We start from the raw sequence: 15,643 nt of genomic DNA, 5'->3' as shown, positions 1-15,643 counted from the left end.
TTTTGAAATGTTAGGCTTGGAGGTTAGGCTGGGAGGTCAGGCTGGGAAGCAGACCCCTCCTCACCTAAATATGAAAAGACCCATTACACAAACAGGTGCAAGCAGGAATCTGTAGACTTCAGACTACATCTTATACTTAGGGGCTTGGTTAGGAGTCTGAAAATCAGCACAATGCTATAAAAAAATAAGCAAAACTATACATTGATACAAAAAAACTAAATGGATCATCTACAAAACATTTATGCAAAGAAAAATCTAGTGTACAATGTCCCTATAAATCTGGATTGGACAAGTCTGTATGACTTAAATCCAACATTTAGTGCCTAACTGTCCCTAACATCAATCATTAGTAATACTATGACATCATTAGACAGGGGACATTAGACACCTGTGTGGTCAGACCCCCCCCCCCATCTTTACAAATAATTGAGCTGATTAGCTAAACAATATACCTCCTTTGCTCCTCCTTCCCGAACCTTATTTGGCCTCAAAACAGTACTAATGAATAAACAAATCAATTTGGTCAAGAAATCATTCATCTGTTTCATCCAATAATGCATTGGGCTGCTCTCGTATTCATCCAAAACCGAAAGCACATTCAGTAATGCCAATGCTTGCTGGCCTTGCTAGTTAATAAACACACTATAATAAATAAAAGTGGAAGGTTATGATTTTTTGGGGGTTATGCAAATTTGTCTCACCTGGCTACTTCTGGATCCTGTTTAAAAAGGAGCAAAATAGGTTCAGTGTTAATAAACAGGGCCCAACAAGGAAAGCAAAAAAGCATAAGGATTAAGATGCTCCTCTGCATGATAGTTCCTACAAGCTTTAGGTTGCGTCCTCCGTACGTCTGAAAGAGAAAAATAAAATCATTATGGGTCTGCAGGCGAGGAGATGAATCTTCACTAACGAGATATTAAACTAAAAACTGTATTTCTCTATTAAAGGGACAGTCTATTTAAAACTGTAATTGTTTAAAAAGATAGATAAGATAATCCCTTTATTACCCATTCCCCAGTTTTGCATAACCAACACTATTATATTAATACACTTTTTACTTCGGTTATTACCTTGTATCTAAGCCTCTGTAGACTGCAGATCTTTTGAGAGACTTGTATTTCAGCCAATTAGTGCAGCCTCCTGCATACCTTCACAGGAGGGAGCACAATGTTATCTATATGGCACTCATAAACTAGCACTATATTGCCGTGAAAAGCTATTATAATGCTCTTAGATAAGAGGAGGCTTTCAAGGGCTTAGAAATTAGCATACAAACCTACCTAGGTTTAGCGTTCAACAAAGAATACAGAGGGAACAAAGCAAATCTGATGATACAAGTAAATTGGAAAGTTGTTTAAAATGACATGCCATATCTGAAAGTTTAATTTTAACTATGACAATCCCTTAATATCTCAAGGAAGGGATGACTTAAGAAATGTCACATTAGAAAATATAGAGGAAAGCACACCAAGTAGCAGCAGAAAGCACATGAAAATTAAATGTATGACAACAAATGCAAGAAGCATGACAGGTAAAATGGGGGAGCTGACGCTCTTAGTTGCAGAAGAGGACTATGATGTTATCAGTATAACTGAAACTTGGTGGAATGATTCACATGACTGGGCAGTTAACTTAGAGGGGTATACATTATTTAGGAGGGACAGGAATAATAAAAGGGGTGGAGGAATCTGCATGTATATTAAACCTAGCCTTCAACCTACAATAAGGGAAGATATGTATGATACAAGTGACAATGTAGAGACCCTGTGGGTTGAAATAAAGAGTGGGGGGAAAATCCTAAAAAAAATATTACTAGGAACATGCTACAAGCCTCCCAACATTAGTGACCCGGAGGAAACTCAACTACTTATCCAAATAGGTAAGGCTGCTAATAACAGTGCTGTAATTATGGGAGATTTTAACTACCCTGATATAAACTGGGCCAATGAAACTTGTAATTCAGCTAAGGGGGATAGATTTTTAAATGTTCTCAGGGATAACTTCTTGTCACAATTAATAGAGGAACCAACTAGGAGTAAAGCTATATTGGATTTAGTGCTATCAAACAATACAGATATAATATCAAACATAGAAGTTAAAGAACATTTGGGTAACAGTGATCATAACATGGTCACATTTGAAATCTATTTTCAAATGCAGTGTTTTAAAGGCTTAACTAAGACTTTTAATTTCAAGAAAGCAAAATTCAATGATTTAAGGAAATCATTAAATAATATAAATTGGGACAATGTATTTTCTAATAAAAATACAGAGAATAAATGGATAATATTTAAAAATGTGTTAAATAAATATACATATCAACACATACCATATGGTTATAAAAATAAAAAAAATATAAAAAAAAATCGTTATGGCTAAATAAAAATGTGTTAAGAGAAATTAGGAAAAAACGTAGGGCATTTAAATTATTAAAAGAAAATAGAACAGACTCAGCATACAATATTTATAAGTAATGTAACAAAGCATGCAAAAAAGCAATCAAATTAGCCAAAATTGAAAATGAAAAATTAATTGCCAAGGATTCTAAGTCTAACCCTAAAAGGTTCTTTAAGTACATAAATAGCAAAAAATCTAAGAAGGATAATATAGGTACATTAAAATGCGTGGAGGGTAGCATGATAAATAATGACAGGGAGAAGGCTGAGGTACTAAACCAGTTTTTTTTCTTCAGTATACACAAGAGAGGAACCATTGAATGATACTTTGGAACAGAATAGAACATGCCAGTCCATACCACTAACTGGGTTTTGTTTAGAGAATATCAGGAAAAAAATGGAAAATATTAAGGTAAATAAAACTCCAGGCCCAGATGGAATACACCCAAGGGTGTTAAGGGAACTTAGCACTGTTATAGACAAACCTTTACTCTTAATTTTTCAAGACTCATTATCCTCAGGCATGGTACCCCAGGATTGGCGTAAAGCTGATGTGGTGCCACTCTTCAAAAAGGGAAGCAGGGATGATCCAGGAAGCTATAGACCAGTTAGTCTGACATCAATAGTGGGGAAGATATTTGAAGGGATTATAAGGGATTATATTGATGAACATATTCTTGTAAACAAGATTATGAGTTCTAATCAGCATGGCTTTAGGAGAAATAGATCATGTCAAACTAATCTAATTAGATTCTATGAGGAAGTAAGTAAAAATATAGATAAAGGGGAATCAGTTGATGTGATATACTTAGATTTTGCAAAGGCATTTGATACAGTGCCACATGAGAGATTAATGCACAAAATTAAAGGACTGGGAATAGCTGAAAATGTTAGCTCATGGATAAATAACTGGATAAAAGATAGGGAGCAACGAGTAGTAGTAAATGGATCATACTCAGATTGGACAAAGGTAATCAGTGGTGTCCCCCAGGGATCAGTACTGGGCCCTGCTCTTTTTAATATTTTTATAAATGACTTGGAGCAAGGATTAAATAGCGACATCTCTATTTTTGCAGATGATACTAAGTTAAGTAAGGTCATAAGGTCAGAGCAGGACGAACTCTCTTTACAAAGGGATTTGCTAAAATTAGAACTATGGGCAAGTGAATGGAAAATGAGATTTAATACGGAAAAATGCAAGGTTCTACATTTTGGAAGTAAAAATAAGCAGGCTACGTATTTTTTAAATGGGACAAGACTTAGCCAAACACAGGAGGAAAGGGATTTGGGAGTAGTAATAGATAACAAGCTAAAGATGGGTGCACAATGCAGGGCAGCGGCTTCAAAGGCTAATAAGATACTAGCATGTATTAAAAGAGGCATTGATTCAAGGGAGGAAAGCATAATTCTGTCATTATATAAAGCCCTGGTAAGACCTCACCTTGAGTTTGGAGTGCAGTTCTGGGGACCAATTGCTAAAAAAGATATTGCAGAACTAGAAAAAGTTCAGAGAAGGGCCACAAAGCTAATAAGGGGATTGGAGAAATTAACCTATGAGGAGAGGCTAGCCAAACTGGGTCTGTTTTCTTTAGAAAAAAGGCGCTTGAGAGGTGACATGATTACTTTATATAAATATATTCAAGGCCCATATACAGAGATGGCAGAAGCTCTGTTTATTCCAAGAAAATTGTTTCTGACAAGAGGTCATAATTTAAGGTTGGAGGAAAGGAGATTTAATCTCCTGCAACGGAAACGTTTTTTCACTGTAAGAGCAATAAAATTGTGGAACTCATTACCAAAGGAGGTAGTGAATGCCAATACCATAGATACATTTAAAAATAGTCTGGATAAATTTCTGTATATAAACAAAATTCATGGATATGATTGCTAGTATTAAATGGGTCACATTTTAATGGGGTTATTTAAGCTTAAATAAAACGAGGATTGAGTCCTTATGGAGGTGCGCACATATGAGAAGCGGAGCACAAAAAACAGAACCAGTCTCGGGGGAGGCAAGGTGAAACCCCACCACAGGCCACCCGATCTGACGGCAGCACTCCCGAAGATAGGATGATGGCAGATATCTGTAGGAGCAGAAAACAGAAAGAGGCGCCTTATGGGACAGTATCGTGGTGTCGCTATAATGCAGGATAGAGCGAACAGCACACACAAATGGCAAGATACTCACAAGTGAGATGGCATAAACGTATGCCAAACTAGACAGGACGGAACCTTAGTCGTCCGCCAGACGGTCCAATAGGAAGAAGGCTCTAACGCTCCAATGGTCCAATCCACTACGGCGGAGAAACACAGACGTCAGAGGCCCACAGCGTCTGTGGGAGGATTAATGGCTCAGAGTCCTTGGTGTAAGTGGCAGGATACCGCTCCACACATAGGATCAGATTGATAGTAGACAATAAGAGCGGGGGTATCATAAAAGGAATTTTATTTAAAAAATTAGATTTAAAACTGTTTAAAATACAAGGAAACAGCAACGCGTTTCTCGACCTTCCGGTCGTTTCATCAGGCTGATATTCACTTTGAAAACCCCGCTCTATTTAACATAATGATCATCCAATCATAGACCGGTCTATTATCCACACCCATCGTCGAACCAATCATAAATTGTGATTGGTATCTATAGTGACAGTTGCACCTGCTCTGTAATCAGAGATGAAGAGTGTAAAGACGATAATGCCGACTGTGATCAGTATACATAAATAACCACAAAATGGCTACAATGTCAGAATGTAATAAATTCGTATGTAGTTCAAATTAAAATATCGAGTGGTACTGAAAGTTGACAGTTATTGCTAGTGTAAAAGGAGAGGTGTTTAGCTAAAAGAATGTAACAGAGTTGTGTCTGTATTTCTCCTGTGTAATAATTGCGATATGTAATAATTACGATAACAAAGGAAAGTTTAAAATATGATATAAACCACCAAACATACAGATGCAGTATTGTTGTACCATCTGTAAGCTAATGCAATAAAAACTTGATCGTAGGGCGTGAGTAAATTAATATTCATAGGCATGTTGGTGATGTGATAACATATTTAAAGGGACCATGTTTTCTGATGGATGGTAATGTAATAGCATATTTAAAGGGACCATGTGTTCTGATAAATGGATATAATAGATTAGTATCCATATATGTTGATGGTGTAATGTATACTGACAAATAAATTTGATAGATTCATATCTATAGGTATATTGTTAGTGTGATAGCCTCCACATATTTAAAGGGCCTATATGTTCTGACAGATAAATATCGATGTGTGGTCATAAATGATCTTATATCTAAATCTGAATATAATTAACTTAAAAAATATTCTTAATAGTTAAGCCAGTTATATCTAGTTGGTCCGAGACCATAGACGTCTACTCCAATAAGGACAATTGATTGGTAGTAAATAACCTACATCAAAATCAGGCAGAGGGACTAGAGAAATTGGACCGTCTGGCGGACGACTAAGGTTCCGTCCTGTCTAGTTTGGCATACGTTTATGCCATCTCACTTGTGAGTATCTTGCCATTTGTGTGTGCTGTTCGCTCTATCCTGCATTATAGCGACACCACGATACTGTCCCATAAGGCGCCTCTTTCTGTTTTCTGCTCCTACAGATATCTGCCATTATTTAAGCTTAACTGGAGCTTTTTGTAAGTATTTTAGATTTGTATAGGTTGAACTCGATGGACTTCAGTCTTTTTTCAATCTTATCTACTATGTTACTATGTTACTATGTTAGACTGTCCTTTTATACTGTTCATAGTAATAATAAACTTTCATTGTTTATTTTAGTAGCAGTAATCAATGCTGTAACACATAGAACAGTTTATAATTGCTCTTTTATATCCCTTTAAGATACATTGAGATTGTAATATAAAATGTTTAAAGGGACAGTCTAATGCAAAAATGACATTGTTGCAGGCACATCATTTATTCATGTTTATAATGCTATAACGTTATTCCAAATGAAAGAGAAACTGCTTTACTGAATTTCTTAATGCAATTATTTCAGTGAAGTGTTTTATTATGATATGCATTAATAAATATAATTGTTTCAAATAAAATAAATGAAAAATCAAGTAAAATGATACGTTATTATGAAATTAACTGAATTTATTTTCACCCAAGGTTATACAATTGTTTGTCTTATGACCACTCTCAATGGCACCAATATGCTATTTGTTGTGTTCTAGCTAAAGTTATAACATACAGGTATACCTCACTTTACAGCGCTTCACTTTACAGCGCTTCACTAATACAGCGCTTTGTGGAGCTGAAGTTCAACTTCCAAGGATTTTAAAACAGTGCTGTAATCATCGTGAGATTGCGAGAAAAGTGACTGGCACCATTTTGTTATGCTTAGTTCACTCTGTTTACATCATTACAGTGCAATCTGTATCTCAGTGCTATAGTTTGGCAAATTTTATTACAGTAATTGTCACTATTTTACAGATATAGTATTTATTGAATACTAATTGAATTCTGTGCTGTGCTAGTGTTAAACTAAACGTAGCACTATTGCAACCCTAATATATGTTAGTTCAAACATGTTTTCAAGTTTTAAAACACACTAGCAAGTGAAAAGAAAGCTAAAACTGCCTTGTTTCACTTTAAGGCGGTTTTCACTTTACAGCGGGGCTCCGGTCCCTAACCCGCTGTATGAGCGGGGTATACCTGTATTTTCTTTTTTACTAATTTTTATTCATAGTAAAAATACACTATAATGATTTATTTTAGTAGCAATAATGCATTATTTAACGCATTAGAGCATTTTATAATTGCTCTTTTATGTCCCTTTGAGACATTGAGATAGTAATATAAAATGTTGAAAGGGACATTGTAATGCAAAAATGACATACCTTTTGTCATTTTTGCACTATTAAGGCTTCAGCTCTATGGCCTTTATCATTGAAAGTGCTGCGAGACGGTGATATAATTAAAAGGGATCCAAATCAATGTCGAGAATGCCGGCAAAATATTGAAAAGTGCTGACATTAGTGTTGCATTGCTGGCGAAATTTTTCAAGCAGCATCGGCACCGACACTGGGACATGTAAAGTAAAGGATCCCTTTTAAATATATACCCCTAAACCGAAATAACCCACCACCACAAACTAATCCTACACTACTTATGACTATCAATCAATAGCAAACCGCAATATTCTTCCTAACCTATTAACCCCTAAACTGCCAACAGCCCACTGCAATAAACTTCCTAACCTATTAACCCCTTTTACGCCAATAGCCTACCGCAATAAACATCCTAACTGATTAACCCCTATACCGCCTATAGCCTTTTTTGCAGAGGCCCTTTTCATGCGGTCAACGCTGCACACTGAAGCTTGAATGCAAGGTTCCTCCTTATATAAGAATGCCCTTGCATTTCTATTGGCTGATTTTTTAAATTCTTAGTCCAATCAACCAAAAGAAAAAGCTTTCATTGTATTGGTTGATTGGACTAACAATTCAAAAATCAGCCAATAGAAATGCAAGGGCACCCCTATATAAGGAGGAACCTCACATTCAAGCTTCATTGTGTGGCGGTGACCACATAAAGAGGACCTCTGCAAGAAGATAGGAAAAAAAGATGGATTGTATGGAAGATGGAAGAAGATGAAAGACTAAAGATAGAAGACAGAAGATGGAAAAAGAGGACCCCCACCATGAAGATGAAGAGGACCGCCCCCAGAGAACGAAGAAAGAAGAGATTAAATTGTTTTTTAGAATTGCCCTACCAAATTCCCTTCTAATAGCAATGACCAACCAAATGCCCTCTTTAAGGCAATTTTTTTTCTAGGATAGTTATTTTTTACATACAAAGAGAGAAGTGCTCTACCAGGAACGAACAACAGCTCATCAGCTAGTTCTATGGCGATTTACCACCCAGGAGCAGCCTCTTTAAGACCAGTGTGCTTTTCCCAGAGGAAAACTTTCCCGAAGTATATCAGTCTGTTCCCGCCGAAACGATGAAGGCTGAAACGATCGTCTGGGGTTGCTGTGTTCCTTGTTCAGAGAGGAATTGCCTGGTATTTCGGTGCTGGACTGACCGTAATAGGCGGGATCAGACTGATATATTACAGGAAAGTTCTTCTCTGTGATAAGCATTACTGGGCTAAAAGAAGCTGCACCTAGGTGGTAAATCGTCATAGAACAGGCTAACAATAGTATTGAGCCAGTTGTTGGTTCCTGTGAGTGTGCTTCTCTCTGTGTGTATTTAGACTCCCTATGGGAAAAAGGGGAATCCAGACATGGACTCCTTGCTCAGTGTGTTTAGAGGAATATGGCTACACCTCACTGACAAGGCCCAATGAATGATATTTTACAGGAAAGTTCTTCTCTGTGATAAGCATTATAGGGCTAAACGAAGCTGCACCCAGGTGGTAAATCGCCATAGAACAGGCTAACAATAGTATTGAGCCAGTTGTTCGTTTCCTGTGAGTGTGCTTCTCTCTGTGTATAGTTATTTTTTAGTTTTTTTTTTAGATTAGGCTTTTTTTTGGGGTGGTGGGGGGGGGTTACTTTTATTGTAGAATGGGTTGTAGTTTTTAAGTGAAAAAAAGCTAAGTCACTTTATGTCAATGCCCTACAAAAAGCCCTTCAAATGGTTATTGTTATAGTAACTTTTAGTGTTAGTTCAGCATTTTTTTTTTCTTATTTTGGGGTATTTTTTTTTTTTAAGGGGCCTAACATAACTGTGAAGGTTTTTTTTTGGCAGTGTTTTTGTTTTCTGTAATGTTAGGTTTGTTATTTTTTTGTAATTTATGGGGTGTTAGCTTAGAGGTGGAGGGTGTTAGGTAGTTAAGTAGTGTAGGGGTAATTTGCGTTGGCGAATTAGGGGTTAAAGAGTTAGGGAGCTTACTGCGTTAGGGGGTTGTGGCGGAAATTTCTCCTCTTTAATTTGTTCCAAGTGATCCATTTTACCTGCTGGAGTGTATTAAATTTTTTACAAGTATTTCCTTTACCCTTATATTGTTATTTGAAATAGTTGATTTAGCCTGTGGTATCCGCACCTATTCTGAAAGTTTCTGGGCTTAGGTCCAAGCTATAGATAAGTTATGTAAACATAGCCAGCAGAAGAAATTACACCCCCAGTGGGGTAAAGAAGATATAAGGGGTTAATAGTGTAGGTTGCATTGGGGGTGAGGGCACATAAGGGGTTAATAGTTTAGTATTACATTTATATCCAATGTTTAAGTGATACGCATTGTCATTTATAATGCATATTATTTTTTTATTTATTTTTTTGTTTTCAAAAAGCTTTATTATATCAAATGAAAACATACACTGTACAGATACAGGGTGTTCTTGAACTGTTACATTGAATAGAACAGGAGAACGCTTTGTCAAGGATCGAGTATTAGTGAGTAGGGTTTAAAGATCACCCTCTGCTTCTTTTTATTGTCCTTGAGCTTAGTACAATGTCTCTTGGTATTTAATAGCGTAATCCTCAGTTACAAAATGCCTTGTATCTTTAATACAGTATGGTATAAACATATAGAAACAGTTAACAATGAACAAATATATAATAACCCTGTTGTAGTGAGAAACACTGAAAAATATAAAAAAATACATACTTTGAATTAAAGTGCAATGTGCAGAATATGAGGATATGATATGTGTAACGCCACAAAGTTTTCATTGGGAAAAGGGGTCTGACTTTTAACTAGTCGTACTGTGTTGAGGTGGAGAGGAGTGGATGTATTCCTCCCATAGGAATCGGATTGACAGGTAATCTTCTATTTTATGTAATCTCGAGTAGTGATATTGTTCTAATTCTATAGCTGTGGTTACCCTATCTCTCCAAAAACGTATGGACGGCAAAGTAGGACGCTTCCAATAGTGTGGAATATACCATTTGGCCATATTGATCATGATAGTGAGCAATTTAAGTCTAAGCTTACATTTCAGTTGAGGGAAATAATTGAAAAGATAGGTCCATGGGGTATGTGGAAGGGAGATACCCATAACTAGCTCTATTTCTTTACCTATATAGGACCAATAGTTTTGTGCAATAGGGCAAGACCACCATATATCTGTGAAAGTACCTCTCTGCGCACAGCCTCTCCAACAGTCAGTATTAGAGCCTGGGAACATTTTCTCTAATTTATCGGGGGTACAGTGACATCTACAAAGAAGTTTTATGTTCATCTCTGTAATGTTCATAGAGGAAGCAGAAGAGCTCATCTGTTTATATATAATATTCCATGTCTTAGCTAATTGTTGATCATTAAGCTCTGTCTCCCAGCTTGTTTTGTGAGATAGGGGTGAGCTGCGCGATGTGAGAGTAATAGTTTATATGATATTGAGAAGATGCCCGTGTTTGGAAATGGTAAATAACATAATGACTCAAATGGGGTCAAAGGTCGAGTTAAGTTGTTTTTATCTACATGTGTCGTGAGAGAGTACAGAAGTTGATGGTGTATTAGCCAATTGTTAAGGGAGGGACCCATAATCTCGAGTAACTCCTCTTTGGATTTAAGTTTTCTATTTTGTAAGATTAAATAATGGGGTATCATTTGTGGAAGTAAGTGTTTATCATAAGTGTGGAATATGGAATGAAAGGGGGTTGTGGGATTTTCCATCAGGGGTGTTAAAGGGGAAAGGGGTGTGGAGATTGTTTTGTGTCCTCTCAAAAATTTTTCCCAGATTTTAAATGTTTCTCTAACTAATAGAGGGAGTTTTGGGGAGCTCTGGTCTTTGCTAGATTTAAGCCAACATTGACCTCCAAGTTGGTTACTCTGAGAGAGCTCATGTTCTAAAACTACCCATTCCTTGTGGCTGGCGTTCCTGCACCAATCCACAATTCTAGTCATGAGAGTCGCATAATGATACCATAGTAAGTTGGGGACTCCGAGCCCTCCCTCCATTGTAGTCCAATACAGGGTATGTGTAACTATTCGTGGATGTCTGTGATCCCATATGTATGAATTTACAATTTTCTGTAATTGGTGTATAATAGAGTCAGGGATAGAAATGGGCAAAGTCTGAAGGATATAAAGGATTTTAGGGAGAATTAACATTTTGACAGCATGTACCCGACCCAGCCATGAAATTGATTTATTGGACCAGGAGTGTAGAGTAGAAACTATGTGGTTTTTTTAAAGGTACAAAATTTAAAGGGATCATTTTGTTTAGATGTAGGGTAATTAGGATTCCCAAGTACTTAAGTGCTATTGGTTGATGTTTAAATTGCTGTGAGTGGAGTATACATAGATCTTCAGGTGATGCTTCTAGGCTAATGAATTCTGATTTAGTTTTATTGATACGGAAGTTAGATAGTGTTCGAAATTAACAAAAGAGGCGCATTAGGGGGGGAATAGAAGTGCTAAGGTTTGTAAGTGTGAGTATAACATCATCCGCATACAGTGAGGTTTTATATTCCTGTTGTCCAATGGTAATACCTGTTATTGCTGGTGAGTTTCTAATACTAGCCGCTAAAACTTCCATTGCCAAGATGAATAGTGTTGGGGACAGCGGGCAGCCCTGTCTTGTACCATTTTGAATTGGGAAAGGAGAAGATAAAGAATCATTTAAATTAATTTTAGCTGTAGGGGCGTTGTATAGGGCAAATATTTTATGAATGCATTGGTCGTCAAATCCAAATTTTCGTAGGGTATGGAAGAGAAACGGCCAACTGAGGCGGTCGAAAGCCTTTTCGGCGTCTAACGATAGTACTATGGAGGGAATACGATTATTAACTTCATATTCAATAATATTTAATATTTTGGTGGTATTACGGGCCTCTCTGCGGGGGGTAAAGCCTACCTGATTAGTATGAATGATATTTGGGATAATTCTATTTAATCGCGTGGTGAGAATTTTAGCATATAATTTAGTATCTAAATTTAGTAGAGATATTGGCCAAAAATTTGAAAGTGTTGTTGATGGTTTGCCTGGTTTTGGTATCACCACTACGTGTGCCTCTAGCATTGAGGAGGGAAAGTCTACACCATCCGATATTGCATAAAATATCGTCATTAGGTGGGGTACTATGGTATCCTGGAATGTCTGATAGTATTTTGCAGAGAGACCGTCTGGGCCGTGGCTCTTCCCAGGTTTAAGTGTCTTTATGGCCGATAAGATCTCTTGTGTAGTGATTTGCGAGTTAAGATCTTTCAGTTGGTCATCAGTGACAGTCGGGAGTGGACAAGTCTCTTGAGGCAGTTGAATAGGGGAAATTTCCAAAGGTATATTATATAAGTTAGAATAGTAAGTGTGGAATGCTTGTAGAATAGCATGGGTGGTTTTTTGAGTAGGTTTGTCCGGAAGGTGAATTTCATAAATATGTGACTTGAGCTTTCTCTTTTTAAGGGACCTAGCTAAGTATTTACCTGCTCTCTTACTTTCAAAATGAAATAGGCTATTTGTTTTCCTTTTCAGTGCATGATATTCAATCTGCAGGAAGTCATTGAGCGCTCTTTGCAGCTCCGTGACCTCAGATAGAATGGTAGGGTCAGCTGGTGATTGTTTGTGTTGGAATTCTAATCGTGAGAGTCTAGCGGTCAGATCGCGATACATTTCCCTATGTTGTTTGTTAGCCTGGGACTTTATTTTTATGAGTTCTCTGCAGATGAAACATTTATGCGCCTCCCATACCGTAAACTGACTAGGCACAGAAGGGGCATTAATAAGGAAGTACTCGTTTAGGGTCTTATTTAATTTAGCAACGTGCTCGACTTTGCTTAGGAGGGCATCATCTAATGTCCAGAGAAAAGGAGTAGTTGTGCGCTCTGGCCAGTTAAAAGAGAGCATTACTGCAGAGTGGTCTGACCAGAATGTGGGCGAAATGGAGCACCTGGTGATTTGGGAAAGGCCTGGTTGGTAAATATATAGTCTATGCGGCTATAGGATTTGTTGGGGAAAGAGTAGAATGTATAATCTTTTGTGGCTGAATGCAGGAAGCGCCAGGTATCATATAATTTATGAAGTTTGAGATTTTTCCAAAAATATGTGAGAATTTGGTGTGTGGTTTGGAGAGGGGATTTGTTCTATCAAGTTGAGGTTGAAGAGGGAAGTTAAAATCGCCTCCTAAATAGACAGGGCCTTTAGAGGTGTCTAACAATTTATTAAACATTGTAATGAAAAATGCTTTGGGAGTGACATTAGGTGCATAGATATTCACAAGTGTTATAGGTTGACCATAAAGGAGCCCTATCAGCCCTAAGAGTCTACCCTCCGTATCTGACATTTTGTCCAGTAATGTGAAGGGTAAGGTTTTTTTGAGCAGTATACTAACCCCGCATTTTTTGGTGGGCCCCGAATTGTGAAAATGTTGAGTGTATGTGCGACCCAAGTATTTTGGCCAGTGATTTTTCTTAAAGTGGGTCTCTTGTAGATAAATAATGTCTGCTCCGCGCTTTGCCAGGTCGGAGAGCACTTTTGAGCGTTTACACAGGGGAATTCAATCCTTTTGCATTTTGTGACACTAAAACTAGAGGGCGGGGTTCTATGGAGTACTGAGTTACCATAACTTAAGTGTAGGAATATGGCGAGATAAGATATCTAAATTATACACAAAACTAGCAGTCAAAAAGTGTGTGAACCATACCTCTTCTGCACAAAGAATAGTCAATGTTGAAAAACAATAAACCAGTAATTCTGAACAAGTTATGGAAACAATAACGAAAAAAATAAACATATCTCTAAGTCTAAAATTAGACATATATTAGAGTAAAACAAAAAGTCTTGAGGGGGAATATGGTGCAGTACTCTCAATTTTATATAAATATTTATCTTCTCCACCTCTCCACTCAGCGAGGCCTTGTGAAAGAGAAGAGGAGGGTGAGTAAGCTTGTGAGTCCTGGGAGGGGGGGTAACGAGTAATACACATAATGTCCCAGAGGCAATGGGAGTTACAATGTTTACTGCGAGGGAAAAGAAAGGGGTATACGATACCTGACCATATGATATGTCCTCTAATATGAGCGTATTAATTAACTGGACTTGAATATTCAAGATTACAAAAAGATGGTATATCCTCTGTTGAGTGGCAGACGAATTGCGTGTCATTCTGTATGACCAGCAGCTGGACGGGGAATCCCCATCTATAAGGAATTTTCTTGGTGCGAAGCAGTGAGGTCAGTGGGAGAAATTCTTTCCTGATCTGTAAAGTTCTTGTAGAGAGGTCTTGATAAAATTGTATTACATTGCCTCTGAATTTATTAGGTTGTTTTCTCTGTGATTGGGTTAGCAACATCTCTTTTTCAAGAAAATTCTTAAATCTGATAATGACATCTCTGGGAGGGGCATTTTCTGGAGGTTTAGGTCGGAGAGCTCTATGAGCTCTTACCCATAAGATGTCATTTGGGTAGGCGGGTTCTTTGATAGAAGTGAATAGGGATTGTAGGTATTCAGGGAAGTCTCTTGGGAGAATAGATTCAGGGATTCCACAGAGTCTTAAGTTCTTCCTCCTGCCTCTATTTTCGAGGTCATCGATTTTATCCATTAGCGCTGTAATTGTTTCTTGTTGTGTTGACGTCCTGACATCAGTTCTTTGAATGTCTTTCCTTACCTCCTCGGTTTCAGCTTCTAACATATCTACCCTAGATCCCAGGTTATGGAGATCTTGTTTCAGTTCTGTAAGCTCCTCACGAAGACAGGATCGAAAGATGTCAGAGATTTCCTGTTTAGTTGCAAAATGTGATAGGAGCGAGGCAGGGATGCTCCCATGGATGTTGGGTGTTGATGAAGGTTCAACTCTGGGGCCAGCCAGGCTCAAGGAAGGTGTTTGCCTGTGTTGGGAACTAGCAATGGGAGCTGGATGCTCAGTAGCAAAAAATTACGGCATGGTATGGGATTTAGTTTACACCTGTTTTGTAATTCTCTCAGATTTTGATTGTTTCTTGGCCGACATCACAATATGTTAAATGATTTACCCGCGACAACACCGGGGTAGAAATAAAAATAAAACAGGGTGCAGTCTCTTCAATAACTTTTATTTGACTAAGTCAGGTGTTTATCCTTTTGCAGAATTGTCACATATCCCTTTGCAGATTTATAAAGCAAAGCTGTGGGTCAGCAGACGGGGCCTGAGTATGGAAAACAGGTTTTCTCCTACTTTAAGTTAGAAGGAGGATGTTATGACAGCGTGTACTGTATTCACATGTCTTCTTAGGGATAAAAGTGAAGAAAGACGTTGCAGGAATTAGGTGCAGGCAAGTCTGAGTGTCTCTTATCTGTTATATGTTATATTAGTCTCTTGTACTCAGTTTAAAAATCCAGTATGGCTGTTGTTAGCA

General features: G+C 37.6%; 1 protein-coding gene across 2 annotated transcripts in view; it reads right to left on the bottom strand.

The window, feature by feature from the left end:
- LOC128642788 (multidrug and toxin extrusion protein 1-like) overlaps positions 1–15,643 on the bottom strand; it is a 676,487-nt gene that overhangs the window by 434,278 nt on the left and 226,566 nt on the right. For both annotated transcript variants that reach the window (XM_053695585.1, XM_053695586.1), the window contains exon 5: positions 702–850. In XM_053695585.1, the coding sequence (XP_053551560.1) occupies positions 702–850 (149 nt within the window). The remainder of the gene's footprint in view (positions 1–701; positions 851–15,643) is intronic.

The sequence above is a fragment of the Bombina bombina genome, chromosome 12, assembly GCF_027579735.1.
Source record: "Bombina bombina isolate aBomBom1 chromosome 12, aBomBom1.pri, whole genome shotgun sequence".
Taxonomy (NCBI): Eukaryota; Metazoa; Chordata; class Amphibia; order Anura; family Bombinatoridae; genus Bombina; species Bombina bombina.
Note: the sequence above shows the minus strand (reverse complement) of the source record. Positions and strands in the feature narration are given on the sequence as shown.